The sequence below is a fragment of the Lemur catta genome, chromosome 10 (genome assembly GCF_020740605.2).
Source record: "Lemur catta isolate mLemCat1 chromosome 10, mLemCat1.pri, whole genome shotgun sequence".
In the NCBI taxonomy this organism is placed as follows: Eukaryota; Metazoa; Chordata; class Mammalia; order Primates; family Lemuridae; genus Lemur; species Lemur catta.
In genome coordinates this window covers 87,221,241-87,243,799 of record NC_059137.1, presented here as the reverse complement: position 1 = coordinate 87,243,799, position 22,559 = coordinate 87,221,241, and the positions used below count along the sequence as shown (strand labels likewise).

At 43.0% G+C, this 22,559-nt stretch overlaps 1 protein-coding gene across 10 annotated transcripts in view; it reads right to left on the bottom strand.

Annotated features, from left to right (window-relative positions):
* The window catches only part of SECISBP2 (SECIS binding protein 2), a 41,573-nt gene that overhangs the window by 4,069 nt on the left and 14,945 nt on the right, over positions 1 to 22,559 (bottom strand). For 2 of the 10 annotated variants that reach the window (XM_045562356.1, XM_045562366.1), the window contains exons 7-14: positions 20,757 to 20,965; positions 18,308 to 18,430; positions 16,915 to 17,004; positions 15,272 to 15,404; positions 6,845 to 7,011; positions 6,050 to 6,188; positions 5,169 to 5,325; positions 4,221 to 4,441 (exon numbers count right to left, since the gene is read on the bottom strand). In XM_045562356.1, the coding sequence (XP_045418312.1) occupies positions 4,221 to 4,441; positions 5,169 to 5,325; positions 6,050 to 6,188; positions 6,845 to 7,011; positions 15,272 to 15,404; positions 16,915 to 17,004; positions 18,308 to 18,430; positions 20,757 to 20,965 (1,239 nt within the window). Of the gene's footprint in view, positions 1 to 4,220; positions 4,442 to 5,168; positions 5,326 to 6,049; positions 6,189 to 6,844; positions 7,012 to 15,271; positions 15,405 to 16,914; positions 17,005 to 18,307; positions 18,431 to 20,756; positions 22,557 to 22,559 lie in introns of those variants that run through there. The other 8 variants (XM_045562365.1, XM_045562357.1, XM_045562359.1 and 5 more) reach the window with 8 other exon arrangements.

Genomic DNA, 22,559 nt, shown 5'->3' with positions numbered 1-22,559 from the left:
ATTCTGCATCTGGCTGGATGGGATTCGGAGGCCCACGGCCCTTATTTCTGCCTATTCCCTGTCCCCGATCTACCAGAAATATATGGGAAGTGATGAGGCGGCAACCTCCTGGGATATAAACTCTGAAGAAAAACAGCAATTCTGGACAGGCTGGGAGAAGGGGGAGACAGGGCAGAGGTGGGGTGAGGTGAGTGTTCCTCAAGTATAATTACAATGAGATATTTTCAACTTCTCAGGAGAGACTGACGAAGCCACCCTAACACTGGATGTGTGTCTCTCACTTGAGGGTCTCAGCCCAGTGTCCACCCAACCCAGCCCCTAGGAATGAATCACAAATGTTATCTAAGCAGTGTACAGGCAAAACCTAGCACAGCAGGCCTGGCCACGGTCCTCTGAAGGTCTGCATGTCAGCCTGGCCCTTGGCTGAGGCTTGTGAACTTGGATTTCAGGAGGGTTCCCACCACCCTAACTGACAAGAGTGGCTCTGTGCCTCAACTGTGTGCAAACACTGTGGTTTATGCTCAACACCTGCTCTCCTTCTGGAGTCTGAAACTTAGCTATGTGCTAGGCAGAGGGTGCCTGTGTGACTGGACCCCAGGAAAACCCTGGGCAGAGTCTCTAATGAGCATGCCTGGTAGACAGCACTTCCCACGGGCTGTCACAGCTCACTGCTGGGGAATTAAGCACGTCCTGTGCGACTCCATAGGGAGGGACGTTCGGAAGCTTCTGCTTGGCTTCCTCCCCTAGACTCCAGCCCCCGTGCCTTTCTCGTTGCTTGCTCTGCATGCTTTCACCGGAATCAATCGCAGCCACGAGTGCCACTATATGTTGAGTCATGGGGTCCCCCTGGCACATCACTGAACCTCGGTACCCCTCATACAAGCAATGCAAGTCTAGACTGTTTTGCTCGAACAACCTCCAACCCACTGTCATTAGCAAGAGATGAGAGTTGCACACTCTACAGCTGACTTACTGAAGCACCACAAGAGAGCTCAGGTCAAATAAGCAAGATGCTTGGCTCAGATAAGTAATTTCCACTTAAAAGTTCAGAATTATGAGGTAAAATGCCATTCTGAGCAAGTACCGTACTTTAACATAATTCAAGGCTGTAATACTAATTTAAAAGGACCGCAAGCCATTGGCTGCCTATCTTACCCAACTGACAAAATATTTACAAGATATATAATCAAGTTCCTTATGCCTCAAAGCAAAAAAAAAAAAAATGTAGGAACCAGTAATTAAACAAATACATTTAACATGCATAACAAATGCTCACGATGCTGACAAGGACAAACCTAGCCTCCTGCTCTGGTGGCTTCTAAGACATGAATCCACAGGAAAACGTGAGAGACAACAGCAAAGTTTTGAAAGTTGAAATGCAAATGGACAACTGAGCTAGGAGACCTAAGGCAACAGTAAAGAAAAGCCTGGAATAGCCAAACCTGGACCCCAGAATCCCACAAAGCACAGGAACTGGCAGCGTGAGGGCAAACTGCAGGTCGGGACAGCCAGCTGGACACTGGTGAACAGGCGACGCGGTGTCCAGCCTGCTGGCCGCAGCCCTCTGGTGAGGCAGGTCACAAGTGTGCTGGACATGACACACCACCTCTAAGGCTGGCAAGAGGACAAGTTTGCAGGGTAAAGGCCAAGAGCCAGGCCTGTCCCTCCAAACAGGAGGTGCTAAGTCTTCCCTGGGGATGTGACCAGCCCAAGGGGAGACAGAGACACCCCCGGGGCACTTCTGACACGACAGCAGCCACACAACAGCATCCTACAGCAGAATTTCTCAGAGTGCACTACTCAGAGTGGCAGCATCGCCCGGGAACCAACTGGAGGTGCAAACTCTTGGGCCCACTGGACCTACTCAAGCAGAAACTCTGGAATCTGTTCTCACCAGCCCTCTGGGTGATTCTGATGCAGGCTGCAGTTTGAGAACCACCACCCCACAATGCTGCTCACGGCCTTGAACGCCAGCCATGCATACAGATTTCGAGTGCAGCTCTTAAATAGGAGCAGATAACTAAGGGGCCACCAGACATGTGTGAAAAGCTTCCACCATGGAGAGACCAAAGCAAACAGAGAAAACAACTTGGAGGAAACAGAGGCTATGCAGGGAGGGGAATTTGGCATCATTAAAATTCTCAGAGAGGTAATACATTCATGAGGCAACAGCAATGTCATAAAAAAGGAATCTTTAGCAAACAAAAATAGCTTTCGGAAATTAAAAATGTAAGAAGCAAAAAATTCAGTGAAAAAGTTTAGAAGATATAGTTGAGGTGTGCTAAAAGAAAATGAAACCAAAAGAAAGAAAAGCAAAGCAAAGAAAAACCAATAAGAGGACACCAGTCCAGAAAGCCCAAGCACTGATGAGGTTGCAGGAGGAGCTGGCAGGGACTGGAGGAGAGAATTCAAAGCAAAAATTCAACAACACATCCCAGAGCCAAGGGCACTGGATGCAAACTGCCTCACATCCTGGAACCCCAGGAACAAGGAAGTTCCAACAAACTCCCAAAAAGGAGGGAAAAATTTAAAAAAAAAAAAAAAAAGATCACAAAGGACCAAGAATCAGAGACTCTGGATTTCAAGCAAGATCTCTAAAACATGCCTCCCATGCACTTTTTTATCATAAACCACTGGAGGATGTACTCCAGCAAAACAAGGGGGCACTACAAGAAGAACACCTTGACAAGGGCAGGGTGAGAGCCAAGGGCATCCCCGGGGTACAGAGAGCCAGAAATGAGGGTTTCTTGAGCAGACGAAACTACAGAATGCCTGATGTATCCAACTGTCTGAGGGGAGACTGAGGCAGCTGGCCAAGGGCATGGGGTTTGAGTAATGTTAGGTATACAGAAAATTAAGCAAGCACCACAAAACAAGAATGATAAGCCAAACTATAGATTAGGATAAATGAAAGTAAAGCCCGTTTCCTCTATCAGGAAGTTGCCAAATAAATACTTAAAACTGAAAAAAACATTAAGCAGCAGCCCATGAGCCTCTTATTTGGAGATGCGGAGAAAAATATCTCCCAATTTGGCTAGGAGCTGACCAAAAAAACAGTCTCTAGGGAAGGCAGGGAGCCCAGGCCTGACTTTTCGCTTAATAAGCTCCGTAGGCCTCCTTGACCCTGTTAGCTGTGTGCATGTACAATGCAGACAGAAACAGCCAGGGAAGCGTGTGGCCTATTTTCTCCAGTGACCCAGAAAGGCCTCTGGGCACTGCCAGACATACCACCAGATAAGGCAGGTCACTGAGATCTCTGTCACATTCTGGTCAGCACTGACACTGGACCTGTACAGAGCTAGGACAGGGACAAGCTGCCGGGCTGGGCATGCAGCGGCCCGGCTGGTGCTCCTTGGCTGGAAGGGGGGGGCTTCAGGTATGTCAGGAAACCTCCAGGCTTCAGATGTGAAATGGCAGCTGCAAAAGATCATCTCTAGGGGCTCAGCCCCAGGATCTGGACTCATCACCTCCAAGTACAACCCTGGCCAAGTTGAATTTTACACCGCAGGAGAGAGGAATGGGCTAGGGAAGAGCTTGTGACTGATCCCAGCCCAGACGACATGTAGGACGGGTGTCTGTGAGCAATGGTGTTCTGTTCCTCTCAGCTCTTCTATTACTCAATCCGGGGAAGACACTGCATCGACAGGCAAGTTCTCTGGGAGCCAAGATGGCACAAGTGTGGGATAAACAAGATGTCACAGAGGAGAGTTCAATGTCATCTCACCTAGCACATCATAGCTGACAAACAAAGTATACCATCCAGCTGAAGTTAAATGGCCAAGTATTCAGACAAACCCACCTCTGTAACGAGTGAACAGATCAGTTAACCACAGACAGAACAACTAAATGTGAAGTAGACAAGTGTCCTAGGTAGGTGTTGCTTGGCTGCCAGGCACAGCACTTCATGGTATGTGACCAGTGACCATCCTCAGTTCCAGAGCACTCTGCACAACGGAAGGACATCATGCCCTCTGTCAGAGGCCTGCGTGGGTTGTTGGCTGGAAACCCGTTGTCCAAGACCACATGACCCTCCTGCATTACAGAAAGTAAGGCATTCACTGGTCAGTGTGCTTGGAAACAATTACTCAATTAAAAAACAAAAACAGAAAAGAAAATGAGGTGCCAAGGCCTGCGGCACGGCCTGCCCTAGCATGTGGCCGGCCACGAGGGCAGCGTACTAAGCACTGGTGCACGGGGCCCACGCGTCACAGAGCCATTACCTTTCGACTGTATCTTCTCACAGTTGGGAGAAATGATGACACATTTCAACTTTTTGAGCTTCAGGTGTTTGAGAACTTCCCTCAGCCCCAGTACAAGTCGGCGTTTGGTCTTGGCCTTGACTGGATCTTTCTGATACATACGATCTTGGAAACGGACAAGTTCTTTGAGCAGGTCTGTAACACAAGCGTCCACTTCCTTACTAAGCATCTGGCTGCAGTAACTGAAAGAAACGCCAAACATCAGGAACTCTGCCACTGGCCACGACCCTGTGGCACTGCTCCCACCCAACCTCAGGGAGGAGAGACAGACAGCATCAGACGAGAAGTCACACTGCAACGCGTAACACCAATCACAACCGAATTCCTCACTGATTCCATTTTATGAAAGGTAAATATTGGGGCACCTTCCCCCACTCCAAATTGCAAGGGACAAAAATCTCTGAGCCACACCCTCTGCCACAGTTTGTCACAGGTCCCTGTCTCAGCCACTTCCCTGTGCATCTCCCCATCATGAAAACAAACACCTGGAGAGACTATTGTGGAAAAAAAGTGGGAACGAGAGAAGGCAGAACAAGGAAACAAGGTTAAAAGAATCCTGCCCCTAAGAAATTACATAAAAATTAAACCACCAAGGGGGACCTACGTCATGTGCCATCACCTCCCCACTCATTTCCCAAACCTCGAACCCGGACTAAAGGCGCTTCTTCCACCGTCATCAGGACAGAAACCTCCGTGGGAGCAGACACAGATACAATGATCAGGCTCTCCCTGAACACACACGCAGAACGAGGTGCTTGGCCACTTCCAACCATGAGGGTTAAAGTGCAGTGTGGCCCAACCGCACGGGTTTATGGCACCCAGCACGGTAAAGGTGGGAGCAATCAAGGCCAAATCAAAACCAGGCGCCCCTGCTTTCCCACAGTCCCTGGCAGGCAGGGGCTCACTCACTCCCTGAATCTGCGGCTGTGGATCTTGAGGAAGGCAGCATGGTCAGGAGCAAGGTGGCTGGCCTCGGCATCCCTCTGGAGCTCTGCGCCTGGTGGCTCTTCTGACTTGCCCTCGACTGCAGAAGTGGAGGAGACCAATTCATCTGTCCGCACTGGACCTTCACAGAGGAAAAAGTCATCCTATGGCCTCTGCAGGGCCCCATGCACACACTGAAGGGCTGCCTAGGGCAGTCGCACTGATGCCACCAGAGCCTGCACGGACAACACTATGCAGGAGTTTACAGAGGACAATGAAAACAGATGGGGACGCCTCGGGAAGGGCGCAGTCACACCAGCATTCTGATGGGCCTGCATGTGTGCCTCCCCTCCAACGTTTACTTGCTAATAATTTTTATTGTGGTAAAATACACATAACATTTACCATTTTACCATTTTTAGGTGTGCAATTCAGTGGCCAAATTTATTTTTTAGTTTCCCCACCTGGTTAGCTCTACAGACCACCAAAATTCAAGCCAAGTATCAGATAGCCAAGTGAAGGAATTTAAAAATGCACACCACACCCACTGGGATGGCAAACACAAAAGACAGTTGCCCATGGGCCGGCGGGGACAGGAGCACCTGCAACATCCCCAGGAGTGTAACCAGCAGAACGCTGGGCAACCCGCTGAGCAGGAGCTACCAAAGAAACCTGCCCCCAGCAACGGCCGACAGGAGCGAGGGCCTGTGCCCTCCAAGACACACGCGCAACACTGCCCACAGCACCTGACTGCTGACAGCACAAAGGTGCAAGGACTGTCCCGGACAGGCTGCTTAGCACAGCTGATCCTTTTCATGATGGCCCCAGTCAGAAGTACTCTTTTAGGTGCAAACAGGAGTTGGTACCTGAGGGGTCCACCTGCTCGGGGGCCTGGTCATCGCCACCGCTTTCTTCATCTTGCCCTTTGTCACTGATGAGCGCTGGGCTCACGGCATTATCCTGGAGACGCTGCTGCTTTCTCTCTTGCCGTTCTTTCAAAATAATCTTCGAAATAAAATCAATGATTAAAACATCTAAATACTTGTACTTAAGAGATGATAAGCTCTTCTGCAAAATAAACTGCCCAAGTTCAACATGTTGGCAATTTGCCTGTGTACCCTGAGAGTGGCCACACACTCCCGTCCCGGAGGCCGGCCCAACCCTCACCCGGCCTAGAGCGGCACATTGCTCCCAGGTGTGCAGAGCAGACACATGGCAGAGAACTGGGCCTTGAAGCCAGTTCTGCCACTCAGCGGTCACCCAAGCACGTACACCGCCGGGCTGCTGTGAGAATTAACCACAGGCGCACGTGCGACTGTCCACGGAAGCGTGCCCGGTTCACTGACTCTAATCAGTGACGGTGTGACGAGGGTGGAACATGTGAAGAAGGAAAATGCAACTCCCTCCATTTCTGGTTTTCGGTCTGTGTCATTGCAAAGTTAAAAATAAAAAAGAAAGAAAAGATTTTCTCCTTTCTCAGGTAACTGAAGCCTTCCCTGCTTCGCACGCTCCATCATGTCAGGCCAGAAGGGTGAGGCACCGATGGTTTGAGAATCATTAACACATCCTGGGATGACATGTTGGAGTAACATAAACTTTACAATCTACAAATTCTAAGAGCCAGAAAAAGTGCCCATAGACATGTGAAACTGTGTGCACACCTTCTTCAGTGAGGTTGGCTTCTTGGCCTTGGGGACCTCCCTCTGCTTCCCTTTCTTCATCAGTGGGGCACTGGAGTCCAAGGGGTTGTGCGGTGTCTTCACCTGACTGAAGCGCCGGCCCCTCTCCCCTGACGAGACTTCTTTGGAAAGAACTGGCACCGCTCCGACTGAAACACAGAGGGACAAATGCCTCGAGGTCACCTCCCAGTGGCCCTGCCCAGCTCTCCGGCCACGGCTCACCTGGGGCTGTCTCAGGGTATCTGAAGGAGTCCCCCATGACCCCCCTGGCCTGTCCCCACAACCCTTCTCATCTTCATGAAACAATCTCTCACACATTCTTTTCACTGGCAGTGATTCTAATGAAATTTAGTATCTCTTGGATGGAGTCCCAGAAAGTATCAAAAACTTAGGAAGACCTACCTTCCTATCCATGTAATCAAATCTCCTGTGTTTCTCAGCAAAGTCTATTCATTTTGGGGATTTCATTTTTGACTAAGGACAGTTCTAAGGTGGTTGCTACTCACTATTATGGTTGTGAACAAGTCCCTCTCTGCCACCGTTTCAGTTGGCACTGCCTTTGCAAACGCTGGCTCCTGGTTTCTGTACGTGTATCTTCTATCTATTAATATCTTACAAGGCCCTTATAAGACACCCACAATATTTCCAGTTGAGTCTCTTGAGTTTCTAGATATAACATGTTTTCCCAAATCCCACCATGGGCAGCTGGGAGCAATCCCTCTACACAGTCAATGAATTACTGTGATTACCACTGAATATTTCAATTTAATTCTCTTGTTCTGCTCGACTCCATACCTCAGTCACTGTTTAAAGGAAATAGTTAATTTTTGTATACTTTTCCCCCTACTTGTTAATTAGGAAAATTTCCAAACATATACCAAAGAGAGGAGAATGGTAAACAACAAACCCCCCTGAGCCCCACTGTCCAGCTTCAACAACCATCAATATTTTTCCAAATGTATTTTATCCAACCTCCTTTAATTTCAGAATGTTTTTTAAATAATTGGTGTTTTGTCAATCAGGTATGCCCATTAAATCTCATCTGTCCAATTCCCTGCTTCCATGCGGAACATTTAACTTGTACAAGTTACCCAAGATGACTCTGCCGGCCTCCTAGGCCACTTCTTGCCCTAGATCTGCCAAAAGAGGCTTGCTAGATTGAGTGTGGTCATTTAAAGTGGTGACTGTGGCAAACAAGGAGGGCGAGGCTGCGAGGCCAGCCTAAGGTTGCCATCTTATGTGGACAAGTAATGGACCAGCAGACCAGCAGGGACTTACAGGGAGGAGTCCAGGGAAGACTCACTGTAAGGATGGGCATTCCACACATCCTGCCTGGCCACAGGGTGCATGCAGAGTGCCCAGCAAAAGCAATTTCCAGCCACCCATGCAACCCAGCCAACGGTGGAGTCCACGACCAAGCCCAAGGGAGACTGAGCACAAGGCAAACTTGAATTTGGCCTGAGGCCTGAGTGCATCCCTAGCTCACACAGAGCTATCAATAAAAAGTGGAGGCTTGCGCATGGCCTCTGACCCATCTCTGCTGTGCAGACACAGGGTGACCCCTGGAAAGGCAGGCAAAAAATGAGAACAAACAAACAACATAACAAGAGACATCAGCAGCTGCACATTACGGGGAAGGCAGACTTCAGATTTATTAATAGATCACACAAGTTACTTGAAAAAAAAAAAAATCACCATCACTCCTCTCCAAGGGAAGAAATCAGAATCCAGAGTTGCTCCAAAATATTCAGTATTCAATACAAATTTGAGATATTAAAAAAAAGAAAGGGTGAACCACACTCAAGAAAAATAGCAGTTAACAGAAACTATCTTTGAGTGCCTCCAGATGTGAGACTTAGCAGACAAATACGTCAAGGCAATCATTAGAACAGAAATGAATGTAGATTTCAATAAATAGAAATTATTAATATAAAGAGGGGCTCAGCAGAGATTTGATGGTAGAAAAATCAGTGAACTTGAAGGTAAATCAATAGAAATGATCCAACTTAAAGAAAAGATACAAAAAAATACTGAAAAATATGGACAGAGCCTGAGAGACCTGTAGGATAACATCAAGCATACAAATAAATACAATGGGAGTCCCAGAAGGAGAGAGAAAAAGACAAGAATTTTCAAAATAATGGCCCTAAACTTCCCAAATTTGATGAAACCATTAATCCACAGAGAGCTAAAAACCACTACCACAGCCAGGTAGGATAAACATAGATCCATACCTATACACATCACAAACTACTGAAGGTCAAAACAGAAAACATGGAACACGGTCTGAGAAAAACAACTCATCACATAAAGCAGAGTAACAGTATCTGACTTCTCATCAGGAACAAGAGGCCAGGGGCAATAGAATAACATTCAAAGACCTGAAAAAAAGATAAACCAAGAATTCTACATCCTGCAAAACTATCCTTCAAAAAATGAATGCAAAATAAAGATGGTCCCAGATAAAGACTGAGAGAATTTGTTGCTAGTAGAGCTTGTGTCAACAATACTAAAGGAAATCTTTCAGAAGAAATACTAACAAAAGGGACACCAGATGGCAAGTGAATCCAGAGGAATAAAGAACAGGAAAAATCGGCTGGCCACGGTGGCTCATGCCTGTAACCCTAGAATCTCTGGGAGGCCGAGGCAGGAGGATCACTTGAGCTCAGGAATTAAAGATCAGTCTGAGCAAAAGCCAGACCCCTATCTCTATTAAAAGCAGAAAAATTAGCCAGGCATCATGGCGTGTGCCTATAGTCTCAGCTACTCAGGAGGCTGAGGCAGGAGGATGGCTTGAGCCTAGGAGTTTGAGGTTGCAGTGAGCGATGATGGTGTCACTGCACTCTACCCAGGGCAACAGAGCAAGACTATGTCTCAAAAAAAAAAAAAAAGCAAAAATTATAAACACAAAACTGGTAAATATAAAATTTCCCCTTCATTTCTTCTCTTAACTTCTTTAAAAGATATGACTGTGTAAAGTAATAATTGTAACACTGCATTATTTGTTTTCTTAACATATTTAGATGTAACATATGTTAACAACAGCACAAATGGGGAAGAAAAAAAAATGGAGATATAGTAAAGTTTCTCCAATACATAAACTAAGACATATATTGTAATCCCTGGAGCAACCACTAAGAAGATAATTTTTCAAAGTAAAAAAAAAAAAAAAAATCAACAAAGGAATCAAAAGGGTAGTTCGAGAATATTTAATACAACAGGCAGCAAAGGAGGAAGAAAGGAACAAATGACATGAGACAAACAGAAAAAAATAGTGAAACAGCAGATATAATAAATCCAACCATATGAACAATTATATTGAATACAAATGGACAAAATATCCCACTCAAAAGGCAGATTGTCAGACTGGATTAATAAAGAAAGACAGGACCATCTGCTATCTAGAAAAGACACACCTTACAGACTGTTCCCTATGCTGCTGGTGAGCATGCCTCTCCTCCTCATTAACTGGCCAACCAGTTGGGAAGACCTGAATTGGGCCCGGGAACAGACAAAACACCCCTAGGAAGCCTTTGAGTTAAGCTGTGTTCCAGCTAGAAAGCCCTGACTAGGGGTATGTGGCACTGGCCCAGCTAAAAATGAAAAGCCCTGCATTCTATTTTGTTAATTTTTACTTTTCCTTGTAAGGATGGTTCCATTAGTGAGCTCAGAAGGGAAGATGATGGGCACATCAGGATTTGGGCATTCTTGGAATCTCTGGCCAAAATGTCATCTCCATACCATCAAAATCCCAGCCTCACCAACTACCTTGAACTATTCAAAAATCTGTTCTGATTGAGAACCCTCCATCTTGGCTAAACTGCTTCTTTCATGTAGACTCCATCTAAAAGGTTTGCATAGACCGGGCGCGGTGGCTCACGCCTGTAATCCTAGCACTCTGGGAGGCCGAGGCGGGAGGATCGCTCGAGGTCAGGAGTTCGAGACCAGCCTGAGCAAGAGCGAGACCCCGTCTCTACTAAAAATAGAAAGAAATTATCTGGACAACTAAAGATATATATAGAAAAAATTAGCCGGGCATGGTGGCGCATGCCTGTAGTCCCAGCTACTCGGGAGGCTGAGGCAGGAGGATCGCTTAAGCCCAGGAATTGGAGGTTGCTGTGAGCTAGGCTGACGCCACGGCGCTCACTCTCACACTCTGTCTCAAAAAAAAAAAAAAAAAAGGTTTGCATAAAACATCTGAATGGTATAAAACTAGTCTCTGCTTTAGCTCCCTTTTCTGTTCCAACACATAATAATGATAAAATCCTACCTCCAGAAGTGACCTAAACATTGTTGACTCTGCCCTCTAGTATGATTTAACATAACTTCCCTGCTAGTTATGATTTAATACTAATAGTGTGAGAGCTATTGTCACTGAAAGTGGCAACCTCTCCTCAATTTTCAACTACTCAACACCAAATACGTCTATGAAGTACGGTGAGAACATCATGCAACAAGACACTTCCCTACAGGGTCCCCAGGAAGCTGTATTCTTCAAAATCAGAGTTTGGCAGAGCACTTTCCAGACGTTTCTTAGGGTGATATAGGTTAGTCAAAACACCTGCTCTGAAGTGTTCAGGCTAAGGCAATTTCTGCTGTGATCCACAGAGTGAAGCCCAAAGCTAACTGCTAAGGAAAGGCTGCCTTTGCCCAGAGCTAACCCACAGATGATCGACTTTCACCAAAGCACCTAGACTGTTGAAAACATTAATACCCAATGACAGCACTCAGGCTTTTACCAAGCAGAAGACGAGCTAAAAGAGGCAACTTTTAGGGAAGACTACCTACATAAGAGGCAGTAGTCTTAAGCTTTGGTGTATGTAAGAATTACTGACATGTGATATATGAAACCACGAATCCTGACATGAATAAAATTGCCAAAATCAATGAGATAATCAAGAAAATTCTGATACAGACCAGATACTAGATTATGATATAATAAGAAATATATACTTGGTCTCTGCCCCCATTTCCCAGCACAGAGCTCCTAAAACCCATGGCATCACCAAAGTGGTGCCTTTTTGTATGGTAATGAGAAGACAGGTGGCAGGGATAGCCTAAGGATTGGGTGCTGGCTGCCAGGGAAACCAACCAAATGACAAAGGGTTGGAACCTTCAGCCCCACCTCTGAGGAGGGGAGAAGAGCTGGAGGTTGCACAATCATTAATGGCTAACAATTTAACACTCCATGCCTACATAACAGAACCTCCATAGAAACCTATAACAGGGTTTGGAGAACTTGGGGGGCAGGGGGACATGTGGAGATGCCCAGAGGGTGGTGAGCCTGGAGGGACAGGGAAGCTCCACACCCTCCCCATACCTTAACCCCATGAGACTCCTCTTCCACCTGGCTGTTTGAGTCATATACTTTTATTAAAAAACAGCATTCTAATAAGTGAACTATTTTCCAAAAAGAGTTCCATAAAACCATTCCAGCAAATTCTCAAACCTGAAGAGAGGGTCCTGGGAACCCCCGATTTATAGCTGGTTGGTCAGAAGCATAGGTGACAACCTGGACTTGCAACTGGCATCTGAAGTGGGGGGCAATTTTGTGGGACCAACCCCTTAACCTGTGGCGTCTGCATTAACTCTGAACAGTGTCAAACCGAGTTACACTGTAGGATGCACAGGGGATATTTGCGCAAGAACTGTTGTGGGAAAAAACTCCACACAACTGGTGTTAGAAATAAAGTTTGTGAATGTGTATAGAGAAAAACAAGTTTGTTTTTTGTTTAAAAAGAAATGATTGTTAATACTGTTAGGTAGGATGATGGCAGGGTGAGTCAAAAAAAACCCTATTAGAGATAGAGACTGAGGTGTTTATAGGTGAAATGACATGATGCCTGTGAATTAATTGCTTTAAAATACTTTAAGGGAAAAGAAATAGGATAACAGATCAAACAAGACTCGCAAAATGTTAATTGATGAATCTGGGCAACGGACACTTCATATTCTATTTTTTAGGTTTCAAATTTTCCATAATAAAAAAGTAAAACACAAAGACAAAACAAAACGTCCTATCACATGCTTATTAAACTCTTTGATTCCATCCCAAGCGGTTTTCACGCAGTAACCCTAAGGTATCCCTGGAACCTGTACAAGAGTGGTCACTGTACAATTTATTTAGCTTTTCTGGATGTTGGAAAATTTTCAAGACAAAAAAAATTCCACCTCCCAAAGAGACAGAGTGAGTTCATCCTTTCTGGGATTAATACATAAAACTTGGCATATTTCCCTCTTCACTAACTACCAGGCACCTCAAAGACAAAAGTCAAAACCCAATCAAACATAAACAAAAGCCTCTTTACCAATTTCCTTGGGTACCTATTTTTTTTTTTTTTAATGTAGTGCTTTGAAAAAACTCCTTCAAAAGGAAGAAACATGGTTCTCTAAGAGATGTGTCAGAGGAGAGAGACAGCCACACCAGTGCCGGCGCGACTCTGCTCCCAGCGGTGCCCTGTGCATAGGCAGGTAGTCCCTGTCTGGACTGCAGCTTTCTAACCCGCACAGTAGATAGAGATCTTGGGGAACTCAGGTGCTCAGAAAGATAAGGAGATTTTCAGCTATACAGTGTCATTACATCAAGTGGAAAACTCCTCATCTTTTATTAAAACCTATTTCTTAAAATCATATTTAAATAATTAAAAAAATTTTAAATTGTGGTAAAATGCATGACATAAAATTTATTATTTTCACTGTTTTTCAGTGTGCAATTCAGTGGCATAAATTACATCCACAATATTATGCAGCCATTACCACTATTTCCAAGGCTTTTTCATGTCCCAAATTGACACTGCTCTCCCCATTAAGAATAACTCCCCATTCTTCTTCCCCTCAGCCCTTGGTAACCTCTAATCTGCTTTCTATTAATTTGCCTATTCAAGGTATTTCATTTATGTGGAATCATATAGTATTTGTGTTTCTGTGTTTGGCCTACTTCATGTAGCATTATGTTTTCAAGTTTCGTTCATGTTGTAGAATGTAACAGAATTCATTCCTTTTTTAAGGCTGAATATCACACTGTACAGATATACCACAAATGTTTATCCATTTATATGTTGATTATGAACACTTGGGTTGTTTCAACCTTTTGGTTATTGTGAATAATGCAATAAACCCTGGTGTACAAGTGTCTGAGTGTTTTTTAATTTTGAGGAGCAAGTATGGAGGAGTGGAATTGCTGGGTCACATGGTAACTCTGTATTTATCAGCATTTTGAGGAACCATCCATCAAATTGTCTTCCACAGGGGCTGCCAGTTTACATTCCCACCAGCAGTGTACAAGGGTTCTTATTACTCCACATTCTCATCAACACTTGTTATGTGTTTTTGATTATAGTCATCCTTTTAGGTGGGAAGTGGTCTGATTAGCATTTCCCTGACAACTAATGATGTTGAGTATTTTTTCATGTGCAGTTTGGCCATTTGTATGTCTTTTTTGGAGAATGTCTTTTCAAGTCCTTTGCCCATTTTTTAATTGGATTGTTTATCTTTGTTGTTGAATTGTAGGAGTTCTTACATATTTGGGTATTAACCTCTGATCAGATATATGATTTGCCCATCCTGTAAGCTGTCTTGTCACTTTCTTGACAGTGTCCTTTGGTATACAAAAGTCTTTAATTTTAATGAGGTCCAAGGTTTATTCATGTTTATTTTGTTGCCCATGCTTTTGGTGCCACATCTAAAAATCCACTGTCTAATCCCACGTCATGAAGATTTACCCATTTTTTTCCTAAGAGTTTTATAGTTTTAGCTCTTGTATTTAGCTCACTGATCCATTTTTTTTTTCTGCAAGGGATGGTTCTGTGGCCTGGGCTAGAGTTCAGTGGCACAATCATAGCTCACTACAACCGACAACTCCTGGGCTCAAGCGATCCTCCTGGCCCAGTCTCTCAAGCAGCTAGGACTACAGGTGCATGTTACCATGCCTGGTTAATTTTTCTTTCTCTTCATTTTTTGTAGAGATAGGGTCTCCATCATTACCCAGGCTGGTCTTGAATTCCCAGTCTCAAGCAATTCTCCTGCCTCAGCCTCCCAACATGCTAGAATTACAGGCCTGAGCCACCACGCCTGGCCTTCAGTTCATTTTTGTTTATGGTGTAAAGTAGGAGGTATGACTTTATTTTTTTGCATATGGAAATCCAGATGTTCTAGCATCACTTTTAAAGAGACTGTTCTTTGTTCTTTTCATGGACTATGCATCTTTGTCAAAAATCAGTTGGCCATAGATATATGGGTTTATTTCTGGACTCTCAGTTCTTCTCCATAGGTCTGTATCTATGCTTACTTCAGAACCACACTGTTTTGATTATATATAAATAACTTTTGATTACAAGAGAAAATATTAACAAAATAATCTATCTGGAAAAGACTTTCAACCACTTGCCTGAAATGAAAAGACTCTTTTACCTGAGAACACCACTGGTTTGGAGGACTGTTTTGCATGCTGGGAGTGCTGCTGCTTCTCCAGTGCTGTCAGCATTCCCCCCAAGTCCAACTGTACTGGAAGCTGGCTCTTCTTTACGCTATTTTTAAAATTACCCTAAAAAGTTCAAAAATCATAAGTTTATTTATAGTACTATACAAAATGTGCTTTTCACTTTACAAAAAAATTCATGTAATTAAAGATAAAATGAAACAGATTTAGAGACTATGAAAATCTTAAAATTAAAAAAATTCAAGTAAAAAAAGATTAATCTCACATTATCTGACAATATCACCATGGTTGTTTATTTCCTTCTTCTTTCAGAACACTGGATTTATATTAAATTGCCTACATTTCTGTCTATATCTCCACTACAAGTTAACAGTGTACATCTGTAGATAAGACACCAGGGCTCATATAAAGTCTTTGACTACAGAAGTCTGAGTGTGAGGCTACTTGGTTAGTACTATTACTTCATTAGCACTATTCTCTTTTTAACTACCTCCACGAACCAACAAACTGCCATGGAATCACAGTGATACGGCCAGCAGTCTATACAAGCCCAAATCATACCCAGCAGATAATACTAACGTAGGCACAAAGTTTGATATACTTGAAACAAGTTATTTTTGAAATAGTTGTGATTTGGGTTTTGAGGCCGTATAAAAAGTTGTACAAGGAGTGGCACGCGCCTGTAGTCCCAGCTACTCAGTAGTCTGAGGTAGGACTATGGTTTGAGCCCAGGAGTGTGAGGTTACAGTGAGCTAAAATCAGCCTACTGCACTCCAGTCTGGGAAACAGAGTGAGACCTCATCTCTTAAAAACAAGTGTACACGGAAGCCTGTGGTACGTCCTAAGGCATGGTGTCCCGTTTGCTTCAGCACCTCCATTCCACTCTCTTCCCTGACACCAAAAACCCTACAGGCTGAGGGCTCATGTCAGGGCAGGGCACCCAGTATAACAAAGGCAGGCAAGGAGACCTGCTGCAGGGATGGAAGAAGGTAAGCACATTGTCACATGTGAGTTGAAAGTTAATTCACATAAAGGTTTAGAATTTTATTTTTCATAAATGTGAAAATAATCTCCCTCCTTTAAAAGGCAAAATAACAGTGAACATGTTAAAAGAATAAATGGTTAAAAGTATGGAACTTCCCCATCTAAATTATGAATCACAAGCTCCCTCCTGAATCTACAGGGAGGGGAGAGGGTACAAGGAGAAATCACCTCCCCTTTGGCTTCTGTTTTGACTGCACAGAATAAAATTCTGGTGCTTCTCTTATTTTTCTTCTGTCAGACATTACTGCCTTGCAAAGAAATTCTGTTTCCTAAATAAACTGAATCAACTCTTTTTCTTTCAATTAGTTTCATAAGGCAATTTTGTCCCCCTCCTTTCTGACTTACCAACTACTGTTACCAGTAGTCTTATTACCAAAATGACAACACATTATAGCGTAAGAGCAATTCTACTTCAACACAAAGGAGGAAGTTCTCCCATGAAGGAATGAATCAAAACAAAACCACCTGTCTCGGTATACAAAGAAGTCTGGAAAGCAGTTTTTTTTCCAAGAGTTTAGTTAAGCAAGAAAAGTTAAGCTTAAAGCAATTGTGGTTTCAATCTAAAAATTACCTGTGGCTGCTGTTTAGATTGAAATTTCGGTGACTCTACTCTGTCTCTTCTTTCAGATGCAACTGCCAGGTTGGGAAACTCCTCGGCATCCTAAGTAAACCACATACCCCTTTAGCTCTTTATTAATCATGAGAATGCAAACATGCCAAATGCAACCTTTTCCTTGCTTATATTTTCTGTCTTTAATAAGATCCCACAAAGGTTCTCAAAGGTGACACAAAATAGCTGTGAAACTCTCACATAAGAGCTTCTGCTTTATTTAACTTTAAATTTAAAGACCAAAGTTCTAATACACCCATACCCAAAAGAGAGAGGGTGCCACGGATCCTGGCACACTTGAGGGGGTCTACAGAACTGACCTTGGACCACCTTGGCATCAGAGTGTTTAAGCACCTGTTCTTCAAAAGACTCTGTTTTTCACTAGAGAAACTATAGGATCTGGATGCAGCAGATTCACGTTATGTAATTTGTGCTGAACCCATGCTAGTAAATAGGGACAAAGGCAAGAGGCCTGCTATAAACAATTTTAAATCATTTTAAAATATTGTATGTAAATTTGTCAGTATTTTAGGTGCTCTGGAAAAAAGAATTATGTGGGAAACCTGAAGCAGAAATATGAATTATTCATTGGCCCAAACCATAATGCTCTGCCATGGTAGTAGGTCTTCAACATGTAACCCAGCTGTTCTGAAATGGATGTTCCAAAAGCCTTGGGAACTGTACCTCTCACCCCAGGTTTGTGGGAATGCCCTAGGCCTGACCCCAAGCTGGGTACCCGAGCAGCACCTCAGAGAGCCTTCTGCTTATATAGCAGCCAGGCCACCTGGGTCTGGTTTAGCAACGTGAAGAAAACAATCAGGCCCATGAGAAACTCAGTCAGAAGCCAGGCTGGCTGCTCAGAGGACACAACACTCTTGGAGTATCATGGGACAGCAATTAAAGGGCACTTTTGCAAGTTCATGACATTCTCATCACTGGGGCCAACAATGGATCTATAGTATTCTACATTTTTCTCTATAGTAAACCACTTTATAATAAGATTTCTGGATAGAAAAGGAGGCCCTGCAAAAGCCAACATTCTAAAGCAAGGAAAAAAACAGGTACCAAGGGGAAATATTAGTAATATGGCACACAAAGTATTAAACTCCGATCCAAGCAGTTTTGTCCTCAGACCATTCATTCATTCCAGCATTCACTGAGTGCCTGCTCTGAGACAGCTGGAAGCCAAACAAGAGGTGAGGAGAGTGGGTGGCCACTGTTTTCTCTAGCACTAAGAAATGATCACCAAAAAAAAGTTGGAGATATTCACTTAGGAAACCAGTATGAACCCACGTTTCTATTAAGAAAGCCCATTTATTATATCATACAACATGAGTAATAAACATAAATGTACTTCAATCCTTGGTGGCTCTTGAACTGTGAGGATTTCATATTTTGATTTAGACTTTTCTTTCTTTTTCTTATTCTTTCTTGAGGCTTCATTTTGTTCAAGGTTGCCACCTTGTGATGCTTTGGACTAGAACAAAAAACAGCAAAAATTGGCAGGTTTTAGGGCATTCAATAGAATATTTAATACCATGTGTCAGCAAAATTAAAATAAAAAATTGTATAATCACAATTTTATTCGGAATTAGGCTCTTCATTCCCCATTTTCTAAAGAGCCAGCACTCAGTAGTATAATTCTGAAGGGGAAAAAAATATCTATTAAAATAATAATAACAAGCCTAATTCCTTTTGAAAACTGGTGGTTTTGAACAGAACCTAGTTTCCTGCTTGAGGAGGTCATGTTGTTAACGGTTCTGCTGACACCAGCCTGACCTCCCTCGCAAGTGCTGGTGGCCACCTCTGCCAGCACAGCGCAGCAGTTCCTGCTCTGCACAGCACGGCCGTCGGCACAGCAGATCACCTGCGGAGCCTTCCAATCACATGTCTGAGCCCATCCCAGACCTGCTGAATGTGACCTCATCACTCCTACAGGCCCTTGAGCCCCTGGCCCCTCTTCAGGTCAAATGTGCTTTGGCCCCCGGACCTTTGCACTGAACACTAACACCTGAATTTGGGTAAGCTCGGACTGCTCCTTCATGTCTATCTGGCCCTCACTCTCTAGCCTCTGACTTTGCTTGGTTTTCTTGTTACAGCACTCATCACTATCTGGTATGTTCTGGATCTGTCTGCATAGCTAGTCTCTCCCGACTAGAACGCGGGGTCTTAAAGGGCAAGGAACTTTGTATGTTCTGGGACCTGCTTTATCCTCAGTGGGAAATTACCATTCAGAAGTAAAAGCCTCAGCTGCTATTAAAAAGAATGTTTATGTACTAAGCTGGAGGGACTGTCCATATTTTGTTAAGTGAAAAAGGCAAGTTTTAAGAGTAATGTGTATAGAATGCTTGTATTTTGTTTTAAAAAAACAAAACAACTGAAATCCCTCTCTACTCATTTATCTTTTCATGAGCCTGAGGCAGGACATATGTGAGATTGTTAGTGCAGGTTTCCCTGAGGGGTTGGACAGAGGACCTTTTCCATAATTAGATCCTTATAATGTTCTTATCTTTATTTTAGAATTTTTCTAAAATGAATTTTTATTACACCTATATTTAAGAAAATAATTTTTAAAAAGATTCTGGGAAAATAAAAATCTGTTAACTATTAGAATGTTAAACTGGCTCAGTGAGTGACCAGGCAGCTAGACAGTGGACTGTTGTCCTGTCTGTCCCCAGCCACCTGGAAGAGCCCCAGAGACAGGCAGGAGGACTCCACAGAGACCCAAGTTCAGTGTGTGCGCAAAAGCGAAGGTCTCTCACCTATGTGTCCTACTCTTCTCAAATACGTGCCACCAGGAATTAAGCACACATCTGCCTTTGCTGTAATTGTCACTAACAGATCATAAATGCATAGCTACCACTTATGTGGAATGGGCTAATGACATTTTGGATATCAAAAAGTATCCTCACACTCAAAAAGACAGGAAACCATTGCACTAAATATGACCACATTTCAACCTAAAATAATGTATCCTTATGCAATGAAAATCAAGGACAATATCTATACCAGTTTAAAAAAAAAAGCTCCTGAAGAAACAGATCTAGGAATTGATACAAATGCAACTTAAAATTATTTAAGGGGAAAAAATCTATTCTGAAAGGCTACCTTATAACTAAATAAATTGCAATTAACCAAAAATCATTAATGTAAACCAGATGATCACAAAATGTGGAATTCAATTATAATAATTTGCTACCAGTATTCTAGTACTGGTAAAAGCCATTTAAATTCAACAAAAGACTAGGGGAAAAAGCAGCAGCAACTTTACACACCGGAGTATAAACTGAAGCCAGCACATCTTTAAAGAATTCAAAATGGTTCACAGATATTTTAAGACCATAGGTCTAAAATGTATATTCTCTTTCATACGTAAAAGCTATCACTTGCATTCCTTGACTGACAATCTACTCCTTTTTCAAGATGCTAGTATAACAGACTCAGACTAGTGACTACAGTATAGAACAAAAACACTTTCACAGTTAGGGTCTGAGGGCAAAAAGAGAACATCTAGTGCACAGATCTACATAATCAAAATGTGATGCACACCTTCATTTTTCCAATCTTTTTTTACTGTAGTATAATACATATAACATAAAACTTACCACCTTAACTATTTTTAAGTGTATAGTCCAGTGGCATTGAGTACACTCACATTGTGCAACCATCACCACCATCCATCTCCAGAACTCTTCCTTTTGCAAAAACTGAAACTCTGTCCCCGTTAATAAATAACTTCTCATTTCCTGCTCCCCCAGGCCCTGGCAACCACCATCTTACTATGTGTCTCTAGTGATACATACCTTTTTGGCAGGATGAACAATGTGTTTCTCTTTCTTGCAGGAAGGATCCGAAGATAAAACTTCAGAGGATGATATACTAACATTTTTAGGATCTGCTGATGAAGCAATGGTCTTTAAGTTTATCATGGAAGTAACATTTTTAGGGGCTGGTGACAGTTCTGTAGATAATGTCTGCCGAACAACATAACCCATTGGTGTCCAAGATAACTCTGCTCAAAGATAACCAAAATTGTTGAACAATCTCAACAGTAAAACAGAAATTCCTTAGTTACTCAGACATGCATTACATGAGGTAACTGCTCAGAGCATTATTAAATTTAGGCTATCATTCAAAACATCCTCTTGGAAATCACAGTAGTCATTAAAGTTGTTTTTCTTCTTGGAGCATGCATGCTGAATTTTTTTCCCTTTAACTTGTAAGGTTTATTTTCCTAGAAACTGTTTTTTTAACTTGGGGGAAATGGGAGTGGGTAAACAAACAATAGTTTTGGTTAAAAAACAATCCACAATAACATCCACGTGGCAAACACACAGAATTAAAGAGCTAAAGATCAAATTTGGGCCCTACTAACCTTGACGTGTACCTTTAACATCAGAAATCAAAGATCACTAGACTGCAGCTATCACAATAACTGGTAATTTCTTTCTTTTAGAACACAGGCATAAGAACAGCAACACTACTCCTTAGGTGCCCATGAAACTCTATATGCAGACAAAACAAAAGGACATCCATCAGGACACGGCAGGCGAACACCTGTCAGCCGTCAATGGCTACCCCCAACGGTAAGACAGACTCTTCTCATCACTACACAGCTACACGTCCTCAAGGCAGCCTCTGAAGTACAGATCGGTACTGAACCACATATATTATCACTCATGAGAACGTAAAAGAAAACACTTTATGCATAAATGTGGAATAGTTTTGTAAAAATTTCAAAAGCAGAATCTACTGAACTCTCCCTTAATATATTACTTCCTGGCCAGTCCAGCACAGATCAGCAGCCCTCAAAGTGTGGCCTGAGGCTCCTAGGACCCTTTCAAGGGTCTATGAAGTCGAATCTGTTTTCCCAAGAGTACAAATGCCATTAGTTGCCTTCCCCACTCTCCCCCTCTTTCTTGCCAGAGTACTGGAGAGTTCTCCAAAGGCCGAATGAGAGGACACTAAAGCAGCTAAATGCCACAGCAGATCTACAGAACCACACGTTAAAGAGTTGCACAACTGTAAAGCAAGAGTGCTGTCTACTGTAGCTTTTTAATTTTGAAAAATGGTTTTCATAAAAATACGGTATGTTAAAACATATTTGTTATTGTTAAGCAAATTAATGGTTTTAAAATTTGTTTTAACTTTGAACAGGGCAATACTGATAGATTTCACCCAAATAAGAGAAGCTCTTTGGGGCTCTCAATTCTTAAGGGTTTTAAAGGGGTCCTAAGACCAAAAACTTTTGAGAGCAGGTAATACTGAAGGAAGGAGTCATTTCTGAGTTCATAAAATTTCTCACTTAACTGGATGTACATTTCATTTAGAATTCTTGTCTCTTATTTTACATTCCTTGTGCATAATGGAGGATCTCATTTAATTAATTTTCTAAATTAACATTAATGTTAAGATACTAATAATGCATTAGCTGTCTTCAAGAAGGCTTTCAAACAAAAACCATTTTGACTGCACTGGAGTTAAAAATGAACTTTTTTAACTCCAGAGGCTGGTCCAAAGGCAATGAGTTATCTCAATTAATTGTTCACAGTCAGTTACAGATCAAACTCCTTGTTCTACTCTTTCCCCTCTTCTCACTACTGCAC